The sequence below is a fragment of the Rhipicephalus microplus genome, chromosome X, assembly GCF_043290135.1.
Source record: "Rhipicephalus microplus isolate Deutch F79 chromosome X, USDA_Rmic, whole genome shotgun sequence".
In the NCBI taxonomy this organism is placed as follows: Eukaryota; Metazoa; Arthropoda; class Arachnida; order Ixodida; family Ixodidae; genus Rhipicephalus; species Rhipicephalus microplus.
In genome coordinates this window covers 14,197,558-14,214,041 of record NC_134710.1, presented here as the reverse complement: position 1 = coordinate 14,214,041, position 16,484 = coordinate 14,197,558, and the positions used below count along the sequence as shown (strand labels likewise).

General features: G+C 46.4%; 1 protein-coding gene across 1 annotated transcript in view; it reads right to left on the bottom strand.

Annotated features, from left to right (window-relative positions):
* LOC119175670 (E3 ubiquitin-protein ligase KCMF1) overlaps positions 1-16,484 on the bottom strand; it is an 89,685-nt gene that overhangs the window by 37,215 nt on the left and 35,986 nt on the right. The window contains exon 4 of the mRNA XM_037426600.2: positions 15,940-16,041. Within this exon, the coding sequence (XP_037282497.1) occupies positions 15,940-16,041 (102 nt within the window). The remainder of the gene's footprint in view (positions 1-15,939; positions 16,042-16,484) is intronic.

The following is a 16,484-nucleotide window of genomic DNA, read 5'->3' as shown; positions in this document are numbered from 1 at the left end:
AAAAATGTTTCATGGTGAAAGCGCGCGCATCTCGCCACAACATTTCCTGATTTCGCAGGCAAATTAAATGTGCACTGTAAACGTCTCAAAACATTTTTCTTCTTGTTTAATATGCATCACAGTGAATTACGTCCATACTTTTCTTAAGCTGTCTGCAGGACCGAAAAATTTTGAAAAAAATGGCAAACTCGATCAAAATAAAAAAGTTTGGTATCTTTGGGGTGCCCCTTGACACATTTCTAATTTCACGCAAAAATTTAAAAAAAGTGCCAAATATAGAGCGATATCCTTCTAACATTCCTGCAAAATATTGTTTTCCCAGACGCCACATAATAGAAGAAAAAAGTCACAGCTTTGCCGCAAAGCTGAAGCAATGAACGCAATAGCAACAAATTGGAAGGTCACGCGAAGAATGGCAAGCACATCGAAACATGCCCCATGTTTCTCGTGCACAAATGACACACGAAACGTACTCACAGGTACAGATTAATGTGAATAAGCGCCATAGTTGTTACTTTGCGAATGGAGATTGTGCGACAAATGCAGTGACCTTTGTGCGCCCAGTAAGTACAACAGAATCGTTCCTGAAAGTCCAATGCGTACAATTGTCCCCACCGAGAAATAAGCGAGCGCACGCGTGACTGTCCACCCGTGGGGCAAAGTACGTGTGGGAGATGAGAGCGCGCGCCGCTGCGTCGTGAGGATGTGGCGATGTGCGCTCATTGGGCCATCTCGCTGGTAATGCTGAAAACACGATAGTTCCCCCCAAGATGCCCTTTGCCAGTGGTAAGTAGTAGATATAAGTAGCTTGCCGTTTGAACGTTGGAGGAGGTGCTCCTTCGTGGCTCAGTGGCCAACACTAGGCACTCGCATTTCAGAGGTAAGATGTTCGATTCCACACATCGAAGTCTCTGTGTTATTTTTCTTTCTTGTGTTTTCTTATATATGGTTACATATACATATACGGTGAATGACGACGATGCCCATGTCGATGCCGGTAGCAAAATCTAGGCAAAAGTGTCCATATAAGTGGCAATAAAAAAGTAGTCAAAGAAGCGAGTTTTTTTTTTTAAAGCTCATTTTTGAAAACAAAAATAATATTAAACCCAGTCCCAATTTTAACCAAAATTTCTTATCGAAGTCCGCTTATGTCAATCAATACAAGGTTTCAATATTACATGTCCTCATTTGCTTTGTTCACAAAATACAGCAAGCCAAGGCTGAACTTGCTGGCTACTGTACTGTGATGGCACCTTTCGGCTTCTGAATGCTTACGCTATTTCTTGAATGCTTACGCTATTTCTTTAAAAAAAAAAAGAAAGAATATTAATGGCAGGCAATGGTTGGTACAAACTAAGAAAGATTTACGTGAGTCTTCTCTTATGGCACTGAGAGAGAACAAGTCTTCTGCTTTGTATTCGCGCATTCAAGACAGAATCGGACACTTCTAGCGGCACTCGAACAAGTTTATTCAGAGGTACTCAAAAAGGTTTGATTTCGTCAGCTCGCCAGTGCCATTTCTCGAATGGAAAGCACACATCCACACGTGCCATGACTGAATTCCTGGTACATGCAGCACTGATTTCCGCTCCACTGACTTCTTCTGACGATGCTCCTTGATGGCTGCAGCAGGCGCACGAACCAAAGTCACATTCCTCAGCTTGGCACTAAGTTGAGACACCATCTCGTATGCTGACTGAATGAAGTCTGAGCATCCAGACCTCAGGTCGTGCAAGGATGCTTGATGCTTAACAAATCCACCCAACCATCACAGGCATTCTTTCAATGCCTGATAGCAGAAAATATCCACCTCATGGACGTGCACTTGGTGCAGTAAAACTCTTAAAGTTGATACCAATTTTTAATGCTCACTGCACTATCACTGACATATGCTACGTGACAGTAGATGGGTTCTCTCACCTAAAATTTCTTGCACTCTTAACTAGGGCCTAACAGGCATGTGCTGCGTCGTGATGCATATCGTCTCTTATGACAGCAAAACTACGTGTGGCTTTCCTTGTCTGGCAACACAGGAGAAGATCGAGATTGCTTTTTATGCCAATGATACGACTGCATTTCGTTTGAGAGCAGGGCAGTCCAGTTTTTCAAAAAATTAAAATGTAGGACAATGCTTGCAGGCTGCTCGCACATCGTTGCTTCATGAATGGCCGCTGCTTAAGTGTGGCATATGTAATCGTGGGGAATCCATTTGGCCACCCATTTGACAAGCTCTTTCTGGAAAAGGGTTGGAGATAACATTTTCTTTATCAAATCACCGCTTTCCCACACAGCAAATGTTATTTCATCCTCGTCAAGAATCCCAAGATTAGCCAGGTTGAGGCTTTCAGTTCATGGGCAGCGCTCGCACTCACTCAACATACAATTTGTTGTTTGGGAGCCGCAAAGGCACAGTTCTTTCATGCCTTCAAGTGACATTTCGATACTAAATGCATTCTCGAGTGCAGAGATGCCAAGACCTGTATTAGCGCAATAAACAAAAACGCAAACAGCACGAATTCCGGATGCAGGCTGTCACACTATTACAGGCCAATGGCAGTTTCAGGGTGCCCAGCTTTGAAAATCTGAAAGCTAAACGTTTTGAGCGAGTCATGAACCGCTTTGAGACGTACTCTGTCTGGCCATTCGTGATGATGGACATCACATTTTTCTCATTCGGGCTCTGCCGAGAGAACTCGTATTCATCCCTGGTGAAGTGCTTACGTGCAGCCTGCACAACGGATGGGTTCAGCCTTGACCTGATGTAAAGATCAATATCTGGCCTTATACCATGCTTCTCGCGCCAATTTCGAGCCTTTCGGTGCATGTATGTCGTGACAGATGAATTGCCTATTGGACACGTTTGCACTCAATTTCTGGTGGTGTGATGGTTAAAGAACAAAGATGCTCTCGATTGCAACTTAAAGCCTCGTACGCTTGCTTCAATCCATTGGCATCTAGCCCATGCACAGCTATCTCTTGCAGATTCAGCTATACTGATGCATCTGTATGCAGTACTTGAAGTTGAACGGATCTTCGTCACCACAACGCATTCAATGCGGACCCCCCATTTTTTTCATTCCATAAGACTGTCTGATGCGTTTCTGAATGGAAGATGGGAGGGGGGGGGGGGGGCTTTCATAATGAGAAACTAGGAAAAAGGTGGACAAACTTGTTCAGCAGGTTTCATCGACTATAGCTTCGTCCTGAAGAAATGTCTGGTCTGCTTCATCACGGTTCTCACTAGATGAAGAGAGGATTTCATTGAGGCGTGTAAAGCAATGCAGGAAAGCCTCGCCATTGTCACGAATAGCCTGAACCTCTGGCAGTAGCTTCCGTAAGGAAGCAACACCCAAAACGTTTATGCAACAAAAAATTTTTTTTCTTAGCAATCTTCTTCTTGTGAACGCGTAAATAATCGGCACAGAATACTCGGTCTGAGCTATGAGCCCCATGCATTGCATATAGTGAACAGCTATACTAAGTCAAGACGATTGTACTGAACAGCGCCGCACTCGTTCTGTCGCTTCTCCTATGGCTCTGCCGCGACTCAAGAACGCCTCGCAGTTTCACGTTTTAAGAAGAGGACTGTCTAAGGTTTTTACTGTGATAACGTGTGGCCCACCCTGTGTTTCCAAGCAGTCTGGCACCACCAGAGCACCTGTGCAGTTCTCTATCTCGGCTGTGAAGGTCGCATTTCGTAGGTTGCAAAGTGGTTGCAAAGCGGCACTTTGGCTTTGCCTGCGACGTCTGTGTGCGGCATGTGAAATAAACCCTGTAATAAACCCAAGCCAAACATGTGTCTAACTACCTTAAGCAAGAACATATGACCAATAGTTGTGAATGGCTTCAGTGCAGCGTCGGGTTAAACACACTGCTAAACACCAGGGCTGCACATTTCGCGTTCTCTGGTTAACCAGTTGTATGGAGTGCTTGGGCGGTGTTTCTTTTCTACACAACGTGATCTTGTAACATGGAGCTCCACACCAGCTGTTTACAGACCGTGGCCGAACATGATATTTATATCGGGTCATGTCGGACATTCTACAGTCCTGTGCAATGAGGCACAAGCTCATTACATCGTGCCATCCACAGACGAATGGCCTCACGGAGCCTCTGAACTGAACATTTACCAACGTGCTTTTGAAGTATGTTTCCTCAGACCACTCTGACTGGGACCTTGCTCCACCGCACACTGCCGGTCACTCCCAATCTTTCCCGTTATTCAGCCGCAAACCCACATTGTCCCTCGATACACTCAAACATGATTATAACGAAGTCACATCTGCCACGAAAATGCTTCGTTACGTCCCAAAATTCGTTATAACCACATATTCTTAACATTATTTATGACAGAGCTAGTCTTCACTTCGTTACAGTTCACCCTTTGTTGCATGCTGGACAAATTTCTGGAACTTTTTTTTAGCAGCTCTGATATCTTTGCGATATGCATGAGCATATTGGTAACTAAAGTGCACAAAAAACGTTTCATTTGCCGTATTAGATCGCAGCACGGTCTTACACTTTTTTTTGCACTCTTTATTCAAGATGGCAGACTCGTACTTAGGCGGATAAGTAAAGTTCTCCTTGACCTTTTTTTTTTTTCTTATAGCACCAATGAAATCCTGATTTTGTATTTTTTATTGAATGCACGCTACAGAAGAAACATTTGTAGTCACAAACTGTGAATATTGCGTCTTAGTGAAATGAAGATCATTTTTCACAACCAATTTTGCAGTATGTCTACCATTATGGACACCATGCAAAGTGGAAAAGCAGCTGTGGCGCATCTAATACGCATGTGGGCATATTGGTAACTAAAATGAAAAAGGAGGGTTTCCATTCACTGCGCTGAATTGGGCCTGGGTCCCACGCTTTCTCCTGCGCTCTTGTTCAAGCAAATAGACTCCTACTTTGGCGGGTTATTCAAGTTCTTCCCTTCTTTTTCCTATAACACCGATGAAATCGTGATTTGGTATATTTTATTAAATGCATGTTAAAAGAAGCTCCTGTAGTCATGAGTTGTAAATATTGTGACTTAGCAAAGTCAAAATAATTTTTAAAAATAGTAGTTGAACCCTCTAGCACCTCCACCTCTTTTAGTCCCCCTCCACTCGACAAAAAATTTCTCATTGCTCTCATGGTGGTAAAGCTAATTCTTTGTATTCATTTTTGCGAGCAAGACTGCTCGACAACTGAAAAATAATTTTAGCAACTTTCACTAATTGAAGCCCTTGTGTTGTCTACTGTAGTGTACATTCTATATCTCATGAAACAAAGGTGTGATTTCAACAAAAAAAAATTTCTGCTTTTTCTAAATGCAAATAACAGAAAGCCAAAACTAGGCGCCATTTAGATGTGTAGATTTTCACCATGCAACAAAGGGTTAAACCTGCTTATAACGAACCTCCTTATAATGAATTCCTATATATAACGATATTTTTCTATTCCCAGCCATTACCCCATCAAAGCACATGTACTTGAGACCTGTATGTAACAAAACAGCAAAAAACATCCTTGATATAAAGAATTTTCCTTGATATAAAGAAATATACGTTTCCTTACAAGGAAACGTATATTTGCAGATAATCACGACGATTACACGCGACGACAATGCCTGGCACACTGGCGGGCTGGGACCAGTCTCTATCAACTTCGTAGTCTTTTCTTTCAGGCAGGGACCCTCTACCGCTTTATGCCCCAATCCCACTACTGCCTTGTGGCACTACCCCGCGGCGTTAAAGCGCCGACCCGGCGCTTGTCACGAAAGGGGAGTGTTGGGTGATACATAAGGCTTCAGTCTTACGACGTGCACAACAGTGGATGGTGGTGGCATTGAGTGCGCTTCGTCGACGACTCGCTGTATCTCGTAGGTGAGGTTGGTGATCTTGCGCAGGACTTTGTATGGTCCGTCATAGCGAAATAAAAGTTTTTCTGAGAGGCCGATGGGACGACATGGGGTCCACAAGAGTACGAGAGAACCTGGTGCATACGAAACTTCGCGGTGGTGACGATCGTATCGATCTTTCTGAGAGGCTTGAGAAAGTGTGAGTCGTTCTCGGGCAATCTGTTGTGCTGCGTCAGCTCGCTCTATGGCATCGCGGACGTATGTGACAGGGAAGCTTGAACCAGCGGGAAGGAGTGTATCAAGAGGCAGAGAGGGTTCCTGTCCGTAAAGAAGGTAGAACGGGGAATAGCCTGCGGTGTCATGTCTGGAGGAGTTGTAAGCGAAGGTGACGTAGGGTAACGTTGCGTCCCAGTCACGGTGGTCTGGAGAAACATACATTGACAACATGTCCGTGATAGTGCGATTCAGGCGCTCTGTAAGTCCATTAGTTTGTGGATAGTATGCCGTTGTGAACTTGTGGTTCGTGGAACAGGAACGTACGATATCCTGGACGATGCGAGATAAAAAGTATCGGCCTTGGTCAGTAACAAGCTGTCGAGAAGCGCCGTGATGCAATATGATGTCATGCAGTAGAAAGTCGGCGACATCGGTAGCGCAGCTGGTTGGAAGAGCGCGGGTGATCGCGTAACGTGTCGCGTAGCCGGTCGCCACGGCAACCCATTTGTTCTCGGATGCAGAAGTGGGAAATGGCCCGAGAAGGTCGAGCCCTACGCGGTAGAATGGTTCAGTAGGGATCTCAATAGGGTTAAGAAGGCCAGCTGGAAACGATGTTGGTCGTTTTCGACGTTGACAAAGGTCGCAGCTGGCGACATACTTTTGCACAGAGCGATATAGGCGTGGCCAGAAAAAACGGCGCCGGACGCGATCATAAGTGCGGGTGACTCCCAGGTGACCAGCGGCAGGTTCATCGTGAAGCTGTCGGAGAACATCTACACGCAAATGGGAAGGCACGACGAGAAGGCGCTCAGGACCATTAGGGCGCATGTTGTGGCGGTAGAGAACACGAAGGAAATACAAGTTCAGAGAAGTGGGTGCAGTAGCGGAACTCGGGCTTTCTATGAAGGAAAGTAAATCCGGGTCGCGGCGTTGCTCAGAAGCGATATCAAGAAAGTCTGATATTGATAAGACGCAAGCCTCCGTAGCTCTCTCTGTGGCGTCTGGTGGATCCACTGGATACCGTGACAGGCAGTCGGCGTCTTGATGGAGGTGACCAGATTTATACACGACCGAGAAGGTGTATTCTTGGAGGCGGAGAGACCAACGACCGAGACGTCCCGTGGGATCCTTGAGCGAGGAAAGCCAGCAGAGTGCATGATGATCAGTTACAACAGTAAAACTGCGGCCGAAGAGGTACGGGCGAAATTTAGCGACAGCCCAAACAAGAGCAAGACACTCTCTTTCAGTGATGGAATAGTTTCTCTCGGCAGGGGATAAAAGGCGGCTGGCGTAGGCGATGACACAGTCACGTCCATGCTGACGCTGAGCTAAAACAGCACCAATTCCGTGGCCACTCGCGTCCGTACGAACTTCTGTCGGGGCAGTCTGATCGAAGTGCGCTAATATTGGCGTAGTCGTGAGGGCTGCAATGAGCGCCAAAAATGCAGCACTTTGAGGCAAATTCCAAGTAAATGGGACGTCTTTTTTAAGAAGCTCGGTGAGAGGCCGCGCAATATCGGCGAAATTCCGGATGAAGCGGCGAAAACAGGAGCACAAACCAAGGAAGCTCCGGACATCCTTAGGAGAAGAGGGCACGGGAAATTGAGTCACTGCACGAATTTTGTCCGGATCGGGCTGTACCCCAGATGCGTTAACGAGGTGACCAAGCACAGTTATTTCGCGACGGCCGAAACGGCATTTGGAGGAGTTTAGCTGGAGACCAGCGTTGCGGAATACTTGGAGAATACTGGACAGTAGCTCAAGATGGCTTGTGAACGTCGGTGAAAAAACAATTATATCACCTAAGTAGCATAAGCAAGTGGACCATTTGAAGCCACGCAGAAGGGAATCCATCATGCGCTCAAAGGTGGCCGGCGCATTACAAAGCCCAAACGGCATTACTTTAAATTGGTATAACCCATCGGGGGTTACAAATGCTGTTTTTTCTCGGTCCCGTGTGTCAACAGCGATCTGCCGATAACCAGATCGAAGGTCAATGGACGAGAAAAACTTTGCGCCATGAAGGCAGTCAAGGGCGTCATCTATTCTTGGTAAGGGGTAAACATCCTTCTTAGTGACCTTGTTGAGATGTCTATAGTCGACGCAAAACCGCCATATGTTGTCCTTCTTCTTGACAAGCACGACCGGGGATGCCCACGAACTAGATGAGTGTTCGACAACGCCTTTGGCGAGCATTTTCTTGACCTCTTTCTGGATGACAGAGCGTTCGGCAGCGGAGACGCGGTAAGGGTGGCAATGAATTGGGTTGGCATCGCCGGTGTTGATGTGATGGGTCACAACTGATGTCTGGCCTAAAGGGCGGTTGTCAAGATCGAATATGTCCGCATAGGATGTCAACAGACGGTGGAGGTCTTGTGCTTCGGAGGGAGAAAGATCTGGCGCTATCATATTGGCAATGTCAATGCTTGACAGGTTGGGCGCAGTGAGCAAGTTGACGTGCGGAGTAGGTTGCTGAGCCGACAGTTCAGAAATATCACACTCTTGCAACGACGACATGACGCCCAGTTTAATACCAGCAAGCAGCACGTGCGTGGAGAAACCAAAGTTCAAAAGAGACAGATGGGTCTGGTTGTGCCGTACTCTCACCACGGTGTGCGGGACAGCAATGGAGTGCTTTAGCACAACGTCGGTAATAGGTGAAACGACATATTCACCATCGCGCACAGGCGGATCACACACGAGCTGCACATAAGTCGCGGCTTGCGGCGGAAGATGCAGGAACTCGGTGGCACAAAGGCGACTTTGAGCATCACGGGTAACAGCGGCGTCAAAAGGCAGTTCCAACTGAAGAAGACCCGTCGAGCAGTCGATAAGGGCGGAGTGCGCAGAGAGAAAGTCGAGACCAAGAATCACGTCATGTGGGCACTGCTCAAGCACGGTGAATACGACGGTCTGGCGCCCAGCAATACACACGCGAGAGGTGCACATGCCAAGAACGGTAGATGTGCTCCCATCGGCAAGCATTACTGCACACTTAATAGGAGGAGTGATCACTTTTTGCAGTTTAATACAGAGAGCAGCGCTCATGACTGAAATTTGTGCGCCAGTGTCTATGAGGGCTGTAACGGTAACGTCATCCATCAAAAGGTCCAAAATGTTGCGGCGTGTAGGAATCGTCAACAGAGGATTTGCAGAACGGGTCATTAATGCAGTGTCACCTCCGGGAGCTGCATGGTCTAGTTTCCCGAGGTTGAGGGCCCAGGTCGTGCAGGGGACCTGGATCGAGAAATCATCGGCGAGAGAGATCGGCGGCCTTGGGGTGATGGTGACCGGCTGAACCTTCGGCCCTGAACGTTAGTAGGAGCAGGCTGTGGATCGTACGGAATAGAAAAGCGGCGAGAATTGCCTTCAAAGCGACGCCATGTCCCAGAGTTCCAAGATGCATTGGATGTCCAACGATTGCGACAGTAGCGTGCAATGTGGCCGGCGCGAGAGCAGTGAAAGCAGATCGGTCTATCATCCGACGTTCTCCATTCAGCAGGGTTCCGGTAGCGGGAAGGGTAGCGTGAAGGGTACACCGGAATCTGGTTAACAGAAGCCGAGCTCTCGGTAGTGCGAACAGCGCAAACAGGTGCGATGCCGAGATTTGCTATTTCTTGGCGAACGACGGCTTGGATGAAGGAGACGGTGGATGCGTTGTCTTGAGGACCATCGGAGGCGATGGCTGCAGGGGCCATTGCTTCGAGTTCGCGGCGAACGATTCGGGTGACATTTTCGGACGATGAAGCTTGCGTGAACTTGGGGCTGTCTTCGCAGGTCGAAGTGGCTGCAGTATTAGGCAGACGCGCAAACTGGCGGGTTATGCGACGGTTCTTGGCGTGCTCGAAGCGCTGACATTCCTTCACAACTGCGTCGACGGTGGCGCAATCTTTAACGATCAACAGATTGAAGGAGTCATCGGCAATTCCCTTTAATATATGAGCGATTTTGTCAGTTTCGCTCATGTTCTCGTTCACCTTTCGACGGAGGCCCAATACGTCCTGTATGTAAGATACATATGATTCTGTCGATGTCTGCACGCGACATTCCATGTCTTTCCTCGCGGCCTGCTGTCGCCCAAATGGCCTGCTGAATAACTCGACAAGCTTCAGTTTGCAAACGTCCCAGCTGGTCAACTCCGACTCATGCGTCTCATACCAGGTGAGCGCTGTATACCGCAAGTAAAATACAACGTTGGCCAGCATCAACGTAGGGTCCCACCTATAGTATTCGCTCACGCGCTCGTACAATGCGACCCAATCTTCAACATTCACCTTGTCCTTGCCTGTGCCCGAGAAGGTTCCGGGGTCTCGTGGAGGCAGGAGAATCAGAGGAGGCAGCTGCTGCTGCTGCTGCTGTTGCGGCTGCTGTTGCTGTTGCGGCTGCTGTTGCTTTTGTGGGTGGGCCTGTTGAGCCATTGCAGGAAAATGAAGGTGGCGACCACTCCGAAGTTCCGTGTTGGTTTGCCGGGAAAGCCAGGTAGACGTACCCAGCACCTCCGCCAATAATCTTACAAGGAAACGTATATTTGCAGATAATCACGACGATTACACGAGACGACAATGCCTGGCACACTGGCGGGCTGGGACCAGTCTCTATCCACTTCGTAGTCTTTTCTTTCAGGCAGGGACCCTCTACCGCTTTATGCCCCAATCCCACTACTGCCTTGTGGCAATATAAAGAATTTTCGCCAAGGATAATCAGGAATTTTGCTTCAAATTTAGTCATTTTCACACGAGCATGCATCTTCCACTGTTGTCCTACTGCTGATGAAATGCACAATGGCCCCGGCGACACATACTTGTGGCCCCGACGACACTCACACGAGAGCAAGCACTCATCACTGCGCACAAGGCGGGCAGGCGGGCATGCACCCCCACGAGCCGTCGTTTCTCACAGAGCTTTTCTCACGAATGACGTCAAGCCTTACATTTGGTATAACAATAAAATTTGTTGGTATCGCATTCACTCCTAAGAGCGTAAGTGAAACTAACGAATTGTATCTTATTTTAGATTAAATATCGCGTAACTCAAAAGAACGCTGGCTAAAGGGAGAATGATCACTCTAGTTGCTGAAGCTTTCGTGCTGTCAGTTATCTAAACGCGAAGCAGATGTTAGTAGCATAGAAAGTTAACGGCCAGTCTTATTATGCCTCAAGACGGCACGCACCAGCTACTTCAAGCAACGCAGCAGTAGGTGGACGGGTAACAAGGCGTAGCCGCTTCACAGGCCTTCCGACACCCGAGCCACCAGCAATGGCCTCACTATATAGCTGCACGTATTAAAACTGACTTGCGGCTGCCCCAACCAGGAAGCATGCTTTTATAAATGAGATGATTTTTAAAAAGAAAGCACACGAGAATTTACAATTTAGACCCTAGCAACCTCGAGTTCGAAAGGGCAGGGTCTCTTAGGGGCTTTTACCGCCACAGCGATTATAAATGCGGTTCTGCTGGTGGAAGGAATCACGAAAAAGCTTTTCTGTATGATGATCCATGCATAAAGCATATTAGAGGAAAAATGTCAACGCGTTCCCACCATTTATGTGTTCTTCTGCAGACGCAAAGAACAGAATATTAAATCGCAATGTCCAGGCATAAACGTGACTGACATTCTGGTGGCACGCTAAGCAGTTATTAATGAAAATTCCTTTATTACATGTCGTCGTCATCATCATCATCATCAGCCTGACTACGTCCACTGCAGGACAAAGGCCTCTCCCATGTTCCGCCAGTTAACCCGGTCCTGTGCTTGCTGCTGCCAATTTATACCTGCAAACTTCTTAATCTTATCTGCCCACCTAACCTTCTGTCTCCCCCTAACCTTGTTGCCTTCTCTGGGAATCCAGTTAGTTACCCTTAACGACCAGCGGTTATCCTGTCTACGCGCTACATGCCCAGCCCATGTCCATTTCTTCTTGATTTCAGCTATGATATCCTTAACCCCCGTTTGTTCCCTAATCCACTCTGCTCTCTTCTTGTCTCTTAAGTTTACACCTACCATTTTTCTTTCCATTGCTCGCTGCGTCGTCCTCAATTTAAGCTGAACCCTCTTTGTAAGTCTCCAGGTTTCTGCTCCGTAGCTAAGTACCGGCAAGATACAGCTGTTATATACCTTTCTCTTGAGGGATAGTGGCAATTTACCTGTCATAATTTGAGAGTGCTTGCCAAATGTGCTCCACCCCATTCTTATTCTTCTAGTTACTTCAATCTCGTGGTTCGGCTCCGCGGTTATGACCTGGCCTAAATAGACATAGTCTTTTACAACTTGAAGTGCACTATTACCTATCTCGAAGCGCTGCTCTTTTCCGAGGTTGTTGTACATTACTTTCGTTTTCTGCAGATTCATTTTAAGACCCACCTTTCTGCTCTCCTTGTCTAACTCCGTAATCATGAGTTGCAATTCGTCCCCTGAGTTACTCAGCAATGCAATGTCATCGACGAAGCGCAGGTTACTAAGGTACTCTCCATTAACTCTTATCCCTAGCTGTTCCCATCCTAGGCTTCTGAAAACCTCCTGTAAGCACGCGGTAAATAGCATTGGGGAGATTGTGTCCCCCTGCCTTACACCCTTCTTGATTGGTATTCTGTTGCTTTCTTTATGAAGCACTATGGTAGCAGTTGATCCCCTGTAGATTTCTTCCAGGATGTTTATATATACTTCATCTACGCCCTGATTGCGCAGTGTCTGTATGACGGCTGATATTTCTACTGAATCAAACGCCTTCTCGTAATCTATGAAGGCTATGTATAGTGGTTGGTTATATTCTGAGCATTTCTCTATTACCTTATTGATAGTATGAATGTGGTCGATTATTGAGTAGCCTGTTCGAAATCCTGCTTGTTCCTTTGGTTGATTGAATTCTAATGTTTTCTTTACTCTGTTAGCAATTACCTTTGTAAATAGCTTGTATACTACAGAGAGCAAGCTAATCGGCCTGTAATTCTTCAAGTCCTTGTTTGATTGATTGATATGTGGGGTTTAACGTCCCAAAACCACTATATGATTATGAGAGACGCCGTAGTGGAGGGCTCCGGAAATTTAGACCACCTGGGGTTCTTTAACTGGCACCCAAATCTGAGCACACGGGCCTACAACATTTCCGCCTCCATCGGAAATGCAGCCGCCGCAGCCGGGATTCATTCAAGTCCTTGTCATCTCCTTTCTTATGTATTAAGATGATGTTAGCGTTCTTCCAAGACTCTGGTACTCTTCCCGTCAGGAGACACCTCGTAAACAGGGTGGCTAGTTTTTCTAACACAATCTGTCCTCCATCTTCCAGCAGATCTGATGTTACCTGATCCTCACCAGCAGCTTTGCCTCTTTGCATGCTCTCCAAAGCTTTTCTGACTTCTATCATTACTGGTGGGGTGTCATCTGGGTTACTGCTAGTTCTTATAGTATTAAAGTCGTGGTTGTCCCTGCTACTGTACAGATCTCTGTAAAACTCCTCCTCTATTTCAACTATCCTATCCATATTGGTAGTTATTTTGCCCTCTTTGTCCCTTAGTGCATACATCCGATTTTTGCCTATCCCAAGTTTCCTCTTCCCTGCTTTGACGCTTTCGCCGTTTTTCAGAGCGTGTTCAATTCTCTCCATGTTATACCTTCGTATATCGGATACCTTACGCCTATTAATCAACTTCGAAAGCTCTGCCAGTTCTATTTTGTCTGTTGTACTTGAGACTTTCATGATTTGGCACTTCTTAATGAGATTCTTCGTTTCCTGGGAAAGCTTGCCAGTGTCCCGTCTAAGTACCGTACCTCCAACTTCCACTGCCCACTCCGTAATGATACTCGTCAGATTATTATTCATTGTATCTATGCTAAGGTTGGTTTCCTCACTAAGAGCCGAGTACCTGTTCTGAAGCGAGACTCTGAATTCCTGTACTTTGCCTCTCAGTGCTAGCTCATTGATTGGCTTCTTGCGTATTAGTTTCTGTCGTTCCTTTCTCAAGTGTAGGCGAATTCGAGACCGTACCATTCTATGGTCACTGCATCGTACCTTGCCAACCACTTCCACATTCTGCACGATGCCTGGGTGTGCACTCATTATAAAGTCTATTTCGTTCTTATTTTCGCCATTAGGGCTCCTCCATGTCCATTTGCGGTTTCCTCGTTTTCGGCAGAAGGTATTTAAAATCCGTAAATTATTGTGTTCTGCGAATTCTACTAGTAGCTCTCCTCTGGCGTTTCTAGTACCGATGCCATAATCTCCTACTGCCTGGTCTCCAGCCTGCTTCTTCCCTACCTTTGCATTAAAGTCTCCCATCAGTATTGTATACTGTGTTTTTACCTTACTCATTGCCGATTCCATATCTTCATAGAAGCTTTCAACTGAAGCGTCATCATGGCTGGATGTAGGCGCGTAGGCCTGTACCACCTTCATCTTGTATCTCTTATTCAGTTTAATTACGATACCTACCACCCTTTCATTAATGCTATAGTATTCCTCTATGTTGCCAGCTATGTTTCTGTGAATTAGGAACCCCACTCCCAGTTCTCTTCTGTCAGCCAAGCCCCGATAGCAAAAGACGTGCCCATTCTGTAGCACCGTATAGGCCTCATCTGTCCTCCTAACCTCACTGAGCCCTATTATATCCCATTTAACACCCTCTAGCTTCTCGAATAGTACAGCTAGACTTCCCTCACATTATATATTAGGTACACATATATTCACTTTGTGCTGTGGGCGAGAGCTATTCGAAAACATACAGTGTGCTTCAGTGAGCCATGGCACAGCCTAGAATGGACACTTGCTTAATTTTTACATGACAGTAAATAGTAAATAGTCTGCAATAAGAATTTGGTAGTTGTGGTATTTCTCACTTCATTTTCAATTTTCAGTGAAAATGCTGTCATCCCTCATTAGAGTGCATAAGTTTTTGGCATGTACAGAATTAGTTGTGTGCTTCTCAGATAACACACACTTTCATCCTAGCAGGGATCCTACCTGCTAAAGCAGGTAGGATCCCTGCTTTAGCTGTCTTGTCCATAAACCCTGGTCCAATTTTTATATTTGGTCATCGAATCACAACCTGTAGTTATTTTAACACATGACTTCCTTGTCGTGCAACTCTTCAAACGAACTATTAGCAGCGTTCCTGAAACGAACAATGTCCACCGATGAATCGCAGCTACAGTTTCACGTTATTAATTGGACTAGGCCTCACGAGCCAGATTTCTGATTTGGCCCACTTTGGCGCAGGAGTGGGATCACTGGAAATGCAACCAAGGCGGTGTCGTCATTTGTGTAATCTAGCACTGCACAGAAACATGCAATTGCGCCCCAGGGAGCAATATACGAGAGTCACAAGTGGTCACCCTTTGAGAGATCAGATATCAGACAGCCAGCAGCTTTGCAGGTGCGAGAAGCTATAACCACTCAAAGGACAAAGCTGAAACAACCGCACCGCATCTGCGCATGCGGATATGCAGGCGAAAGCCGTTGCATCGCCTTAAATAGCAAAAAACGAAGAGACACAGACGCATGAAAAAAATTACTCTTACTCCCGCTGCGTGGAAGCACATGCACAGCAAGACAAAATGATCGAAAAAGGCATGCGTTTCAAACATACAGGCAATGCTGTACATGTGCAGCAAAAACCCTCAGAGTATTAAGCAGCTTACGGACTGGCACAAGCAGAAGATAGGGAGCAGCGATGGTCTTTCATATAAAAAATAACAGGCCAATGTGCCAGCATCTATAGTGAGATTGCATGCATTCCAATCCTTCTCTCCCCCTCTTCGCTCCCCACTTACCTCGATTTTCGTCACGCTAAACCTACATGAAAAATTAATGACAAATTTCTATGGTACTCTAGAAAAACCATTGTGGTTCCCCAAGGCTAGAAGGTTTGAGAACCCCTGCACTAACCAAATCTCTGTTACTTCGGTGTTCTAGGCTCAAGTGGGCAGCAAAATCTTCAGTCACGTGGTTTGGTTCTCCTCCAGGCAAAGCAGCACAGACAGGACACACCTGCAAAATAGGCATGATACATCCGTAGTTGTTACACCATTCAATTAATTCGAGAATCGCTCTGGCCAGACAATGAGGCCCGAGTTATTCAACCTTATCTAATGTGAAACTCCCTATAGGCCCCATGTATAGCAATCTGAACATGCCACTGGGCTCAAATGATGGAGGTCTGCCGATTGTGGTATAATCTGCAGGCAAAATAAGCTAATAAAGGGCACTTTGAGCATGTAGGAGCCAATTATGTGGCTAGAGGATCGGACTCATGCAGTTAGCAAATAGCCCCTAGCAGTTTGATAATGGCCACAATGAGATGAATAATTAGGCTGATGCTGGCACTTGGAGGGGCAGACGCTTAACATACACTATTCAGAATACAAAAGTTTCAAAAATGTTAACACTGGGCACTTACACAGCACCTTACGATAAGTAAAGCAACACAGTAA